Below are 16,236 nucleotides of genomic sequence, written 5' to 3'. Positions count from 1 at the left end.
CTTCTTCTTTTCCAATTTGTATTCCTTTTATTTCTTTTTCTTCTCTGATTGCTATGGCTAAAACTTCCAAAACTACGTTGAATAATAGTGGTGAGAGTGGGCAACCTTGTCTTGTTCCTGATCTTAGAGGAAATGGTTTCAGTTTTTCACCATTGAGAATGATGTTGGCTGTGGGTTTGTCATATATGGCCTTTATTATGTTGAGGTAAGTTCCCTCTGTGCCCACTTTCTGGGGTTTTTTTATCATAAATAGGTGTTGAATTTTGTCAAAAGCTTTTCTACATCTATTGAGAGGATCATATGGTTTTTCTCCTTCAATTTGTTAATATGGTTTATCACATTGGTTGATTGCGTATATTGAAGAATCCTTGTGTTCCTGGGATAAACCCCACTTGGTCATGGTGTATGCTCCTTTTAATGTGCTCTTGGGTTCTGTTTGCTAGTATTTTGTTGAGGATTTTTGCATCTATGTTCATCAGTGATATTGGCCTGTAGTTTTCTTTCTTTGTGACATCTTTGTCTGGTTTTGGTATCAGGGTGATGGTGGCCTGGTAGAATGAGTTGGGGAGTGTTCCTCCCTCTGCTATATTTTGGAAGACTTTGAGAAGGATAGGTGTTAGCTCTTCTCTAAATGTTTGATAGAATTCGCATGTGAAGCCATCTGGTCCTTGGCTTTTGTTTGTTGGAACATTTTTAATCACAGTCTCAATTTCAGTGCTTGTGATTGGTCTGTTTATATTTTCTATTTCTTCCTGGTTCAATCTCGGAAGGTTGTACTTTTCCAAGAATTTGTCCATTTCTTCCAGGTTGTCCATTTTATTGGTATATAGTTGCTTGCAGTAATCTCTCATGATCCTTTGTATTTCTGCAGTGTCAGTTGTTTCTTCTCCTTTTTCATTTCTAATACTGTTGTTTTGAGTCTTCTCCCTTTTTTTCTTGATGAGTTTGGCTAATGGTTTATCAATTTGGTTTATCTTCTCAAAGAACCAGCTTTTAGTTTTATTGATCTTTGCTATCGTTTCCTTCATTTGTTTTTCATTTATTTCTGATCTAATCTTTATGATTTCTTTCCTTCTGCTAACTTTGGGGTTTTTTTGTTCTTCTTTCTCTAATTGCTTTAGGTGTAAGGTTAAGTTGTTTATTTGAGATGTTTCTTGTTTTTTGCGGTAGGATTGTATTGCTATAAACTTCCCTCTTAGAACTGCTTTTGCTGCATCCCACAGGTTTTGGGTTATCGTGTTTTCACTGTCATTTGTTTCTAGGTATTTTTTGATTTCCTCTTTGATGTCTTCAACGATCTCTTGGTTATTAAGTAGTGTATTGTTTAGCCTCCATGTGTTTGTATGTTTTTACAGATTTTTTTCCTGTAATTGATATCTAATCTCATAGCATTGTGGTTGGAAAAGACACTTGATATGATTTCAATTTACTTAAATTGACCAAGGCTTGATTTGTGACCCAAGGTATGATCTATCCTGGAGAATGTTCCACGAGCACTTGAGAAGAAAGTGTATTCTGCTGTTTTTGGATGGAATGTCCTATTAATATCAATTAAGTCCATCTTGTTTTATGTATCATTTAAAGCTTGTGTTTTCTTATTTATTTTCATTTTGGATGATCTGTCCATTGGTGAAAGTGGGGTGTTAAAGTCCCCTACTATGATTGTGTTACTGTCGATTTCCCCTTTTATGGCTGTTAGCATTTGCCTTATGTATTGAGGTGCTCCTATGTTGGCTGCATAAATATTTACCATTGTTATGTCTTCTTCTTGGATCAATCCCTTGATGATTATGTAGTGTCCTTCTTTGTCTCTTGTAATAGTCTTTATTTTAAAGTCTATTTTTTCTGATATGAGAATTGCTACTTCAGCTTTCTTTTGATTTCCATTTGCATGGAATATCTTTTTCCATCCTCTCACTTTCAGTTTGTATGTGTCCCTAGGTCTGAAGTGGGTCATTTGTAGACAGCATATATATGGGTCTTGTTTTTGTATCCATTCAGCCAGTCTATGTATTTTGGTTGGAGCATTTAATCTTTTTACATTTAAGGTAGTTATCAATATGTATGTTCCTATTACCATTTTCTTAATTGTTTTGGGTTTGTTTTTGTGCGTCTTTTTCTTTTCTTGTGTTTCCCGCCTAGAGAAGTTTCTTTAGAATTTGTTGTAAAGCTGTTTTGGTGGTGCTGAATTCTCTTAGCTTTTGCTTGTCTGAAAAGCTTTTATTTTCTCTGTCGTATCTAAATGAGATCCTTGCTGGGTAATCTTGGTTGTAGGTTTTTCCCTTTCATCACTTTAGATATGTCCTGCCATTCCCTCTGGCTTGTGGAGTTTCTGCTGAAAGATCAGCTGTTAACCTTATGGGGATTCCCTTGTATGCTATTTGTTGTTTTTCCCTTGCTGCTTTTCATATTTTTTCTTTGTATTTAATTTTTGATAGTTTGATTAATATGTGTCTTGGTGTGTTTCTCCTTGGATTTATCCTGTATGGGACTCTCTGTGCTTCCTGGACTTGATTGACTATTTCCTTTCCCATATTAGGGATTTCAACTATAATCTCTTCAAATATTTTCTCAGTCCCTTTCTTTTTCTCTTCTTCTTCTGGGACCCCTATAATTAGAATGTTGATGCATTTAATGTTGTCCCAGAGGTCTCTGAGACTGTCCTCAGTTCTTTTCATTCTTTTTTCTTTATTCCGCTCTGCAGTAGTTATTTCCACTATTTTATCTTCCAGGTCACTTATCCGTTCTTCTGCCTCAGTTATTCTGCTATTGATTCCTTCTAGAGAATTTTTAATTTCATTTATTGTGTTGTTCATCATTGTTTGTTTGCACTTTAGTTCTTCGAGGTCCTTGTTAAACGTTTCTTGTATTTTCTCTATTCTATTTCCACGATTTTGGATCATCTTTACTATCATTACTCTGAATTCTTTTTCAGGTAGACTGCCTATTTCCTCTTCATTTATTTAGTCTGGTGGGGTTTTACCTTGCTCCTTCATCTGCTGTGTGTTTCTCTGTCTTCTCATTTTGCTTAACTTACTGTGTTTGGGGTCTCCTTTTCGCAGGCTGCAGGCTCGTAGTTCATGTTGTTTTTGGTGTCTGCCCCAGTGGCTAAGGTTGGCTCAGTGGGTTTTGTAGGTTTCCTGGTGGAGGGGACTGGTGCCTGTGTTCTGGTGCATGAGGCTGGATCTTGTCTTTCTGGTGGGCAGGACCACGTCTGGTGGTGTGTTTTGGGGTGTCTGTGACCTTATTATGTTTTTAGGCAGCCTCTCTGCTAATGGGTGGGGTTGTGTTCCTGTCTTGCTAGTTGTTTGGCATAGAGTGTCCAGCACTGTAGCTTGCTAGTCGTTGAGTGGAGCTGGGTCTTAGCGTTGAGATGGAGATCTCTGGGAGAGCTTTCGCCATTTGATATTATGTGGAGCTGGGAGGTCTCTGGTGGACCAGTGTCCTGAACTCGGCTCTCCCACCTGAGAGGCACAGACCTGACACCTGGCCAGAGCATGAAGACCCTGTCAGCCACAAGGCTCCGAAGAAAAGGGAGGAAAGAGAGAAAGAAAGAAAGAACGAAAGAAAGAAAGAAAGAAAGAAAGAAAGAAAGAAAGAAAGAAAGAAAGAAAGAAAGAAAGAAGGAAGGAAGGAAGGAAGGAAGGAAGGAAGGAAGGAAGGAAAGGAAGGAAGGAAGGAAGGAAGGAAGGAAGGAAAGAAAGAAAGAAAGAAAGAAGGAAAGAAAGAAAGGAAGAAAGAAAGGAAGGAAGGAAGGAAGGAAGGAAGAAAAGAAAGAAAGAAAGAAAGAAAGAAAGAAAGAAAGAAAGAAAGAAAGAAAGAAAGAAGGAAGGAAGGAAGGAAGGAAGGAAGGAAGGAAAGAAAGAAAGAAAGAAAGAAAGAAAGAAAGAAAGAAAGAAAGAAAGGAAGGAAGGAGGGAAGGAAGAAAGGAAGGAAGGAAGGAAGGAAGGAAGGAAAGAAAGAAAGAAGAAAGAAAGAAAGAAAGAAAGAAAGGAAGGGAGGAAGGGAGGAAGGGAGGAAGGAAGGAAGGAAGAAAGAAAGAAAAGAAAAGAAAGTTATTAAAATTAAAAAATTTTTTTAATTATTAAAAATTAAAAAAAATTTTAAAGTAATAAAAAAAAGAAAAAGAAAAAAAAAAAGAAAGAAGAGAGCAACCAAACCAAAAAACAAATCCACCAATGATAACAAGTGCTAAAAAGTATACTAAAAACAAACAAACAAAAAAAGACAGAGAGAACCCTAGGGCAAATGGTAAAGCAAAGCTATACAGACAAAATCACACAAAGAAGCATACACATACACACTCATAAAAAGAGAAAAAGGAAAAATACATATGTATCTATATATAAAAAAAAAATAATGAAGAGAGCAACCAAATCAATAAACAAATCTACCAATGATAATAAACTCTAAATACTAAACTATGATAAACATAGGACCAGAAACAAATTAGATGCAGAAAGCAAACCCCAAGTCTACAGTTGCTCCCAAAGTCCACCGCCTCAATTTTGGGATGATTTGTTGTCTATTCAGGTATTCCAGAGATGCTGGGTACATCAAGTTGACTGTGGAGATTTAATCCGCTGCTCCTGAGGCTGCTGGGAGAGATTTCCCTTTCTCTTCTTTGTTTGCACAGCTCCTGAGGTTCAGCTTTGGATTAGCCCCCTCCTCTGTGTGTAGGTCGCCTGAGGGCGTCTGTTCTTCGCCCAGACAGGATGGGGTTAAAGGAGCAGCTGATTCGGGGGGCTCTGGCTCACTCAGGCTGGGGGGATGTAGGGGTATGGAATGCAGGGTGAGCCTACAGCAGCAGAGCCCAGTGTGACGTTGCACCAGCCTGAGGCGCGCCATGTGTTCTCCCGGGGAAGTTGTCCCTGGATCACGGGACCCTGGCAGTGGCGGGCTGCACAGGCTCCCGGAAGGGGAGGTATGGATAGTGACCTGTGCTTGCACACAGGCTTCTTGGTGGCTGCCGCAGCAGCCTTAGCATCTCACGCCCATCTCTGGAGTCCGTGCTGATAGCCGCGGCTCGCGCTGGTCTCTGGAGCTCGTTTAGGTGGCGCTCTGAATCCCCTCTCCTTGCACACCCCGAAACAATGGTCTCTTGCCTCTTAGGCAGTTCCAGACTTTTTCCCGGACTCCCTCCCAGCTAGCTGTGGTGCACTAGCCCCCTTCAGGCTGTGTTCACACAGCCAACCCCAGTCCTCTCCCTGGGATCCGATGGAAGCCCAAGCCTCAGCTCCCAGCCCCCGCCCGCCCCGGCAGGTGAGCAGACAAGCCTCTCGGGCTGGTGAGTGCTGGTCAGCACCGATCCTCTGTGCGGGAATCTCTCTGCTTTGCCCTCCGCACCCCTGTTGCTGTGCTCTCCTCCGTGGCTCCAAAGCTTCCCCCCGCCTCCGCCAGTGAAGGGGCTTCCTAGTGTGTGGAAACCTTTCCTCCTTCACAGCTCCCTCCCTGAGGTGCAGGTCCTGTCCCTATTCTTTTGTCTGTTTTTTCTTTTTTCTTTTGCCCTACCCAGGTACCTGGGGTGTTTCTTGCCTTTTGGAAGGTCTGAGGTCTTCTGTCAGCGTTCAGTAGGTGTTCTGTAGTTGTTCCACATGTAGATGTATTTCTGATGTATTTGTGGGGAGGAAGGTGATCTCTACATCTTACTCCTCCTCCATCTTGAAGGTCTCCCCTGACAGCTTTATTTATTCATTTATATTTGGTCCTTCAGTAAATGCACACTTAACATAATTTTTATTTTTGCTATTCTTTTTTTTAAAATTTTTATTGGAGTATGGTTGCTCTACAATGTTGTGTTAGCCTCCACTGCACAACAAAATGAATCAGCCATATACCTACAGATATCCCCTCCCTTTTGGACTTCCCTCCCATTTAGGTTATCACAGTGCATTAGGTAGAGTTCCCTGTGCTATACAGTATGTTCCCATCAGTTGTTAATGTAATTTGTAAAAAATAAATTGAACTAAGTTCTAGATATTTGGTTTATAAAATTAACTTTACACAAATTCTGTCCCCAACTAATCACGTCTTTCTTTTCTAGTTTACGTAGTCCCTTGTCATGGTGTTTTCTTTCTTTTTAAAAATTTTATTATATGGATTAATTTTGTGGACTTAGTTTAGGTATAACTAAATTATAAATCCTGCTACCTAGAAGCAGATAGACTTATAGGATAGATAAAATGGGTATATAAATAGGCTCCTTCTAGGCTCACAGGGGCCTGGATAAGGATGCTCTATTATTCACTGAGGAATGAGCCACAACTACTTTTACCACTCAGTTTGTGAGAAGGTCCAAGTTTGCTCTCATTCTACCTGCAAAGCTCCTTCCCTCCAAGTAGGTGTGAAGAACTGTGAAAGGTTGGAGATTTGGCCCTACTTACAAAGCAACAAGTTAGCCTGCCACAGTTTCATCTCTTCTGGCAGAAGACATGAGACTCCTGGGTCAGAGACAAAGGACAGTTTCTTATGCACAGCAACAGGAGTAGCACCTTCTGCGTCGGTTCTCTGAGCCCCAATTCCACAGGGCAACAAGCAGAGGGCCAGATGTCACCTGCACACACACTGGGTTATGTTACAGGAATGGAACCTTGAGTTTAGGGAACCCAAATCTTTTATAATGGACGGTAATATTCCTGTTCTTGTTCAGAGGAAGGCTCTTTCTCTGTCTTCCGAGGCTGTCTGTCATACAAACATCCTTGAAAAGATAGGAACAAAGGCAGCCAGTGCTTCTGCTCACAAGATGTACAGAAATACAGGAGATCCATGGAGAATTTTCCCCCAACAGTAGGAAGAAGGAATGGGATGGATACGAGCCTAGGAATAAAAACTGTGTTCCTAGAACTGGGTTTTCATAGAATATGAGGAATGGAATTGGAGTTATAAATTTGGTAGGTTAGTTCACTAGCATAAATTTATAAATCTGTTTTTTGTAAGTTGTATTGGTTTGGGGCTGCTCGAATTTTTAAAAATTCATCCTTTTCCCTCCCCCACTTTTTTTGTCTTATAGTTAGAAAAATGCCCTGTGAAATTACATCCTGTTGCAGTTGAGTTAAAGGGAATACAAGTAAAGGCCTTGATTTGTGCTGCATGGGCTGGAATTAAAAGAAGGCTGCTGCATGTGTCTGGGATGGACCGTTGAAGTGGCACTGGCAAACAAAGGAGGAAACCCAGAGAAAAGTACTGCTCAGATGGGAGGATGGGGGTTGAGCTAAAGCTGCCTCTTCCCAACTTGAAATCTCTTATGGACCACTTACCTGGTAATTCTTTGGAACGTTTTATGTTTTTATAGAACAGCCACTTTGAGATCGAAGTCCAGAGTTTCATTCAGACACCGTGGGAAATTTTCAAATGCATTTTTGTGTAATAAAGATACCCAGTTTGGATCTTTATTTTATTCATATTTAATTTAAATTTGGATAAAAATATTTCTCCAAGTTCCTCAGAAAGAGTAAATAAGCAGTTTACATTCTAAAGTCTTTCATGTCCAAAAACTTGTCTCTCTTTTGTTCTCAAATATAAATGATGATTCATCCGAATAGCAGTTTCCTGGATTGTCATTTTTTTTGTTTCCCTAGGTATTTTATTCTTTTTGTCGCAATGGTAAATGGGAGTGTTTCCATAATTTCTCTTTCAGATTTTTCATCATTAGTGTATAGGAATGCAAGAGATTTCTGTGCATTAATTTTGCATCCTGCTACTTTACCAAATTCATTGATTAGCTCTAGTAGTTTTCTGGTGGCATCTTTAGGATTCTCTATGTGTAGTATCATGTCATCTGCAAACAGTGACAGTTTTACTTCTTCTTTTCCAATTTGTATTCCTTTTATTTCTTTTTCTTCTCTGATTGCCCTGGCTAGGACTTCCAAAACTATGTTGAATAGTAGTGGTGAGAGTGGTCAACCTTGTCTCGTTCCTGATCTTAGAGGAAATGTTTTCAGTTTTTCACCGTTGAGAATGATGTTTGCTGTGGGTTTGTCGTAGATGGCCTTTATTATGTGGAGGTAGGTTCCCTCTATGCCCACTTTCTGGAGAGTCTTTATCATAAATCGGTGTTGAATTTTGTCAAAAGCTTTTTCTGCATCTATTGAGATGATGATATGGTTTGTATTCTTCAATTTGTTAATATGGTGTATCACATTGATTGATTTGCATATATTGAAGAATCCTTGCATCCCTGGGATAAATCCCACTTGATCATGGTGTATGATCCTTTTAATGTGTTATTGGATTCTGTTTGCTAGTATTTTGTTGAGGATTTTTGCATCTATATTCATCAGTGATATTGGTCTGTAATTTTCTTTTTTTGTAGTATCTTTGTCTGGTTTTGGTATCAGGGTGATGGTGGCCTCATAGAATGAGTTTGGGAGTGTTCCTTCCTCTGCAATTTTTTGGAAGAGTTTGAGAAGGATGGGTGTTATAGCTCTTCTCTAAATGTTTGATAGAATTCACCTGTGAAGCCATCTGTCCTGGACTTTTGTTTGTTGGAAGACTTTTAATCACAGTTTCAATTTCATTACTTGTGATTGGTCTGTTCATATTTTCTGTTTCTTCCTGGTTCAGTCTTGGAAGGTTATACTTCCTAAGAATTTGTCCATTTCTTCCAGGTTGTCCATTTTATTGGCATAGAGTTGCTTGTAGTAGTCTCTTAGGATGCTTTGTATTTCTGTGGTGCCTGTTGTAGCTTCTCCTTTTTCATTTCTAATTTTATTGATTTGAGTCCTCTCCCTCTTTTTCTTGATGAGTCTGGCTAATGGTTTATCAATTTTGTTTATCTTCTCAAAGAACCAGCTTTTAGTTTTATTGATCTTTGCCATTGTTTTCTTTGTTTCTCTTTCATTTATTTCCGCTCTGATCTTTATGATTTCTTTCCTTTTGCTAACTTTGGGTTTTGTTTTTTCTTCTTTCTCTAGTTCCTTTAGGTGTAAGGTTAGATTGTTTACTTGACATTTTTCTTGTTTCTTGAGGTAGGCTTGTATAGCCTGAGGGGCCACCTCCTCTAGGAAACTTTTGCAGATCCTCACATTAGGAATCTCTCTGTGGCAACTGATGTTTGCCTCTTCACTTATCTGAATCTCCATTGAAGAGATATATTTCACTCTTGCTGTCATATTCCCAGAGTACAGTAGTCACTCAGTAAACATTTGTAGAAGAAAATCAATAAATTAAAATTACAGTCATATGGGATAGCAGAGCTACTGTTAACAAAAATTAAAATGAAGTTGTCTGTAAGAATTTTTTATTTGAACTTGGTTTAGGGCCAATCATTCAAGCATGAGTGATAGTACAAAATTGCCACAAAGTTACTTGAAGAGAGGCAAATGTTAGAAGTGGTCTTAAAAGCAAAACTCAGAGCCTAGATATGCTGCCAGTTGGACTTATCTGTATGTACTAGATCCTCTTAATTTCTTCAACCAAATTTTCTTTCTTTTGGCCTGGGTTACACCCTAATTCTTGTTTAAATTCTTGACATTTTCCTGTACTTGTGTGTGTGTGTGTGTGTGTGTGTGTGTGTGTGTGTGATAGTTTTGGTCCTCTGAGCACCGATCAAGCAAAATTTACTTGATCTTTGAATCTTGAAACTATGTGCCTGTTTGTCTTTATTTTAGACTCTGATTTCAAACTTCAACTCAGCCAGACGTAAACAACTCAAAAGGAACATTACTCAGCTATTGATATCATCACTAAAGACAGGATCAATGATGCCTTTATAAACTACTTACAAACTATAGACAGGAAAGGGAAAGCAACAGTATCATCCTGGAAAATACTGTCATAAAACACACTGCACGTTATCTTTAAATGTGTCTAATGGGTCATTAGCCATATATTATGCTATCACATAACGGTATACATATATATCAATTCAAAAATATAAATATATACAAATATAAAATATATATAATTATAATTCTATAATACATAATATACAATATTATTTTTCCCTTCCCTACATGCCCAACTTCCATTTTATGCAACTTTTTCTATGTATTGTTAAAATATTCTATTTTAACATGGATAGTTCTATAAATGATTTCGAAGTAAAAGTATTGGCTGTATCTACATAAAAACAAAGTTGTAGTGAAAGAAGTTTGTGATAAAGCTGAATTACATAAACCACTAATATTTATTTGTGTTAGAAACAAACTCCTTTTTTTTATGGCTGCACAATGGAAACGTGTTCTGACATCCTGGTAAATCATAAACAACAAAAATCTGAGTAAGCTGTATTTTGAGTCTAAATGATCTTGTTTTACTTTAGATTAAGACATATTTGTCCAACTGTCTTCTAGACACTATCACCTGGATGCCCCACAGGCATCTAAAACTTAACATATCCAAAATAAAGCTCAGCATTTCTCACTCTAATCTCTTATCCACTCCAATCTGCTTTTCATCCTATGATCTCCACCTAAGTACAAAACACCAAAGTACATCTAGTCACCAAGATCAAAGGCTGGAAATCGTTCTGTTGAATGTGGTAGTGATAAGAGCATAGGCTCAGAAATCAGACTGCTATGTCTAAATCCAGCTTCTGCCACTTGTTAGCTTTGTGACTTTGGGCAAGTTATTTTACCTCATCAAGACTTGGGTTTGGCATCTGTAAAACTGCACTTAATACACTGATTTACTACAGAATAAATGAGGTAAGAACACACTACCACCAATGTCCAATTGATTTGAAGTCCTATTGATTCTACACCTGAGTATTTCTTTTTTCTGGGCTCTCCTCCACATTTCTGATGCCTAGAAAATTATATAGCATTACATACATACACAATGCCAGTGAAAGACCAATTATTACATATTCAGGCTACCCCTTGTAAGTACACAGAGAAACTGCCTTACTTAGTTTTCTAGGCCTACCTTTTTTTGCAGTATATTGGTTAAAGTTTGAAATAAATCCTGACATTAATTTGGGGAGATATAATAAAGCTCAATAAGTCTTTCTTTAAAAATTTGGAATTATAATTACTATATACAATTATCATCTGCAATAGTGAAATATTATAATAAATATTTTATAAACTAGGAATATTCAGAATGCTAATCTAGCATATTGTAACTCGTAACCATTATGAAATATACCTGTTTGACAAAGCTTACATTTAATATAGATTGCATAATCTAAGACAATATAAAATAATGCTTTAAAATTTCAAACTGAAAGTTTGAGGTAGTTATGATGATTACCTTTTTGTTTTTTTAATGCCATATGATCTGTCTTTTGTGATCTTTGATTCTGCCTCAGATATGGAAGTAGCAATATCCTTTTCAAATTCCAACTGAAAATCAAATGTCAGGGGTATCACTGAAATCTTTTTCTTTACTTCACTCTGAAGGCAGTTTTTCTGCAGCAAATCCAAAATATAACTCAGTGAAAAAGGGAGCACTTTTCATATAAGGAAAATCTGGTATGGAAACGACAAAATTAATCTCACTTCATACATACACACACTCACACACAGAATTTATGTGGCAGGCAACAATGGAAAAATAACGCAGACTGAAAATTGGAGGCCTTGTGTACCAACTCTTTTTCTATCTATGAAATGAGGGTGTTGGACTAGATGATCATGAAGTCTCCCTCCAAATTCTAAAGTCCAGAATTTAAGAACGACCTATATATTTAGCAAAGACAATATTGATACGTAGAGTTATTGGAACTATAGCTGGCAGCTCTCTCCAACCTGCTCCTCTCCCTGGAGCCACACACATGGTGGAACGTGAGCCAGAAATAGAGTTAAGAAAGCAATCAAAAGAGAACTTTGTTCACATATTTATACAGATGGACTGAAGAGGGAAAAGGGTAAAGCTAAAGAGTGAGTTAAGGAGCCGAAAATCTTCTTTAAAACATTCTCTCAGAGCACAGCACAGAGGAATAAAGAGATAAAAACTTGAAAAGGAAGTCAAAGGATATGGGAACTTCTGCTTCTGCCAGTGAGGGATTAAGTGCTACAGGAATTGCCCTTATGCTATACACAAGTAGAAAAACCAGACAAAGTATGTGAAAGCAACTACAATCAGGCATTAGGAAACAGGCAGAGCAGGACCATGATCCCTGGAAAAAGGGAAACAAATTAGGTAAACCCTACAATAGCCTAGCTTACTTCTTGGAGGCAGTTTCTGGACTGACGTGCAAGGAGGGGGAACTCAAACCAAAGCTTGTGGCTCTGACCTTGTTGAGTTTGAGAGATAGACCCTGCACCAGCAATCACGCTCTTGGGCATTCACCCCAGAGAAATGAAAACTTACGTTCATACAAAAACCTGTACACAAATATTCATAGCAGTTTTACTTCATCTTATTTTTTTAGCACCTTTATTTTTAAAAGCAAAATATTGAAAACAACCCAAATGTCCTTCAATGGGTGAGCAGTTGAAACTCTGTACATCCATATAATGGAATACTACTCGGCAATAAAATTTATATATTATTTATCATATAAAAGCTATTGCTTCATGCAAAAACTTAGATGGACCTCAGGGGCATAGTGAAATAGTCAATCTGAAAATTTTACACACTGAATAATTCCATTTATATACCATTCTCAAAATTACAAAATTATAGATATGGAGAACAGATTAGTCTTTGCTGGGGTTAGAGACAGAGAACTGAGGTGAGGGCATGGATACAAATATAAAGAAGTAACATGAGGGAGTACTTTTATAGGATGGAAGTGTGCTGTGTCTTGATTGCGGTGATTTCCGTATATCTGTAGTGGGATAAAATTGCATAAAACTACAGACCCAAATGAATGAAGGTTAAAAAATGGTGACAACTCAATAAAGTCTGTAGTCTAGTTAACAGTAATACACCCGTGTCAATGTTGGATGTGACTCATACTGGTTTTGCTACTGAACTACAACTCTGTAAGATGTCACCGATGGGGTCAACTGGGTGAAAGGTACATGGAACTCTTTGTACTATTTCTGCAACTTCCTGTGAGTCTATGATTATTTCAAAATAAAAGTTTTTAAAAAATTAAAAAACAATTACCAAAGTGATTTATATACTGTATTTCATTTTTTTGTCAATAGAAAAAAATAGATAATCCACCTTCATAAATGTATATGTATGTATATATGTACATGTATATTTATATTATGGATATTTGTAAGTAAAGATAAATGTATGTATACATACAGATATTCATACTTGTATATCTTTGTAAGAGTACAAAAGATGTGGATGAATAAACCTCAACTGCTAAAATGTGTCTGTCTCAGAGGAAAGGATTAGAGGGAAGAGGCCAAAGACTATTAATATTTCTTTATATAATTTTCCTTTTGTATAATTTTCTTTATACATATCTATATGTTGCTTAACTTGTTTCCAACAGTGTAATTTGAAAATTAAGAAAAGGTTTTAAAAATGATTATATATACTTTCAGAAGAATCTCCAGAGAATTTTCTATTAGTAACACATGAATAGTAACACAAAATGAGAAAATATGTGGAAATGCTTTGCCCAAAGGAAGCTCCCAGGAAAAGTAAGAATTATTATTACTAATTATAACTTAAAATTTTATGTAAAAGGGAATTTTGTGACAAATTTAATAGATTTATCTCTGATTATATTTTTTAAAGTATATTACAATTCATTTTAAACAAAAAATAAAAAAGCAATAAACTTTGGGGTGTCGAAGTCTAAAAGGTTTGCTTTAGTTAAGTTACCCCTGGTTTGCTATTCAAAATTTTGATAGCTATAACAGAATTAATTTATTCCATTTTTCAGTATTCCTTTACTTTATTTTCTGAAAGGAGATAATTATGAAAAATTAAAAAGAAACCAAATTATTATTCAAACACCAACGTTTTCATTTTCAAATTGCAAATATGTTCATTCACTTAAGAGTTTCTCTCTGTGATGTCTTCCTTGATTTCTCAGACTCTATTGTTCCTTATATATGCCTCATTTATTCACATTGTTATATTATTTTACAAGTCTTTTTGCAACCAAATTAAATTGCTCACATATGGTAAAAAATCTGGTGTTTCAGAACTGTATTCTTTATTAATATTTTATATTGGATTTTATGAGACTCACCCTTTTTAGTTTAATTATTTTCTATGAACTTTATTTCTAATTTGGTAGCTATACCAAATATTTTCTTCCTTTTAAAGAACCAGCTAAACAAGTTTTTATGTTTAACAGGTTAGTAAGAACTATAGGAGTAGTCACATTTACTATTTGACTGCTTAGGATTCTTTTATTTTTAATTTACTTATTTTATTTATTTATTTTTGGCTGCGTTGGGTCTTTGTTGCTGCGCGCGGGCTTTTGCGGTGAGCGGGGGCTACTCTTCGTTGCAGTGCACGGGCTTCTCATTGCAGTGGCTTCTCCTGTTGCAGAGCATGGGCTCTAGGCACACGGGCTTCAGTAGTTGTGGTTCGTGGGCTCTAGAGCACAGGCTCAGTAGTTGTGGTGCATGGGCTTAGCTGCTCCGCGGCACATGGGATCTTCCCGGACCAGGGCTCAAATCCGTGTCCCCTACATTGGCAGGCGGATTCTTAACCACTGCACCACCAGGGAAACCCAGGATTTTTTTTTTTTTTTAAGCAGGTTAGATACATCATAACCAAATACAGCAGCTACCTAAAAGTTACCTTGTATATTTAATTAATTCTTTATAGTATTACATAGATGACTTTTTCAACTAATATATTCTTTATAGTATTACATAGATGACTTTTTCAACTAATATAATTATTCGTTTTTTACAAATTGGTTTGTAGCCTCATACTAATGCATCATTAACTAAAAAGTAAAAATCGTTCACATTTGAAATGATAACCTTTTAATGGAAAATTGAATTGTAGCCTATAATTTACAAACCTTTGCTCTTATGGCCAAGAGTGTCTTTGCTTGCTCATCCAGAATATCTAACTTCTCTAAGATTTTTTTTGCCATTGTCAGTCAGTAAATTCCTATTTTAAAAGGAGGGGAAAAAATAATAAATCTCCACAGCAATTAAAATTTAAACATATAATCAATTATTTAGGCATAAATTAAGAGATCCACCTTTACAATACTGTTTTAGGTAAAGAAAAGAACTGTATAGATCATGGAATAGACCACAGAATTGTAGAGGTACCCAAGTTTTTTAGATAGAAGCTCATATGATCAGAATTCCCAGAAGCATGTGGGCCCCAGGAATTTTTAAATGTATGATAATGGTGAGTTGGAGAAAGTTCAAGATGACTGTATGAGAACCAGATGTGACTCATACCTGAAGCAAGGGCATGCAGCTTGATTTATACCTATTTTCTTTTTGTCATGATTTAATTTTAATGAAAGTAAGTAAGAAGAGCTCACATTTATAGAATTAATTACATTCCAATTAAATTGGTCAATGATCCAAAACTGTTAATACAGCACTTAGAAGACAATCAGTCACACAGAAGGAGCAGCAACCAAACTGGTGAGGTTCTGTTGCCGTAATAGTTCTTTTTCCAGTTAATTAATTTGCTGAAAATTTCATCTGGGGTCAGATGGTCCACATTAGTTTTGGGGACCTGAGTGTTAGCCATCAGGACCTGGTCTAATTTATTTCCACTTTCAGATGAGAAAATTAAAAGCCACAAAGTACCTTACAATGCAATACAAATAGCTAGGGGCAGAGTGGAGGCAAGGATCAGGAATATTAACCCAAATCTCCCTCTATTTTATTTATTTTTAAAATTTGAGTAGACATTTAGGCATTTGACATATTTTTGCTCAGTGAATTGAATGGGCTCCAGCGGCATTTAAATGTAAAAGTTCACAGAAAGTATTGAATTCATTAATATTTCTAATGAACATCAATGTCAACACTAAGGTTCTTTCTAGCTCAAAAAAATTTTATGCAGTGTCTCCCATATTGTATATTATTCAATCAATATCACACAGAGACAATAAATCATGAAAAGACAAGAATTAAGAATCCTATGCCAAAAGCTCCTATTATTTTGTACTTGGTTTCTTTTAGCTCTCTTTTCTACTTTCTTTCCTTTACTACCTATTGCCCTGGGAGTGAATTCCTGGTGCTCTCCTAGTGTCTTTCCATCCCAGCATGCCCTCTGACATTTTGCTACATCTAAATACTTCACCTCTGTCCCATGATGTAATCCAATGTGACAAAGGGCTTTTGTGGGCTATGAGGCTGTGGGCAGATAGCCTGCCTTGTTATGAACCACATAACCTTGGGTTGCAGGTTGGAAAGGAGAGATGCAGGGCAAGGGTGTTAGCACAGT

At 36.9% G+C, this 16,236-nt stretch overlaps 1 protein-coding gene across 1 annotated transcript in view; it reads right to left on the bottom strand.

Annotated features, from left to right (window-relative positions):
* C3H1orf141 (chromosome 3 C1orf141 homolog) overlaps positions 1-14,914 on the bottom strand; it is a 44,924-nt gene extending 30,010 nt beyond the window's left edge. Inside the window, 2 exon segments of the mRNA XM_061183949.1 lie at positions 11,194-11,351; positions 14,840-14,914. Coding sequence (XP_061039932.1) covers positions 11,194-11,351; positions 14,840-14,914 — 233 coding nt within the window.
* Positions 14,915-16,236: the final 1,322 nt, after the last annotated feature.

Source organism: Eubalaena glacialis, chromosome 3 (assembly GCF_028564815.1).
Source record: "Eubalaena glacialis isolate mEubGla1 chromosome 3, mEubGla1.1.hap2.+ XY, whole genome shotgun sequence".
NCBI lineage: Eukaryota > Metazoa > Chordata > Mammalia > Artiodactyla > Balaenidae > Eubalaena > Eubalaena glacialis.
The sequence above is the reverse complement of the archived record's forward strand: the minus strand, read 5'-3'. Positions and strand labels throughout refer to the sequence as shown.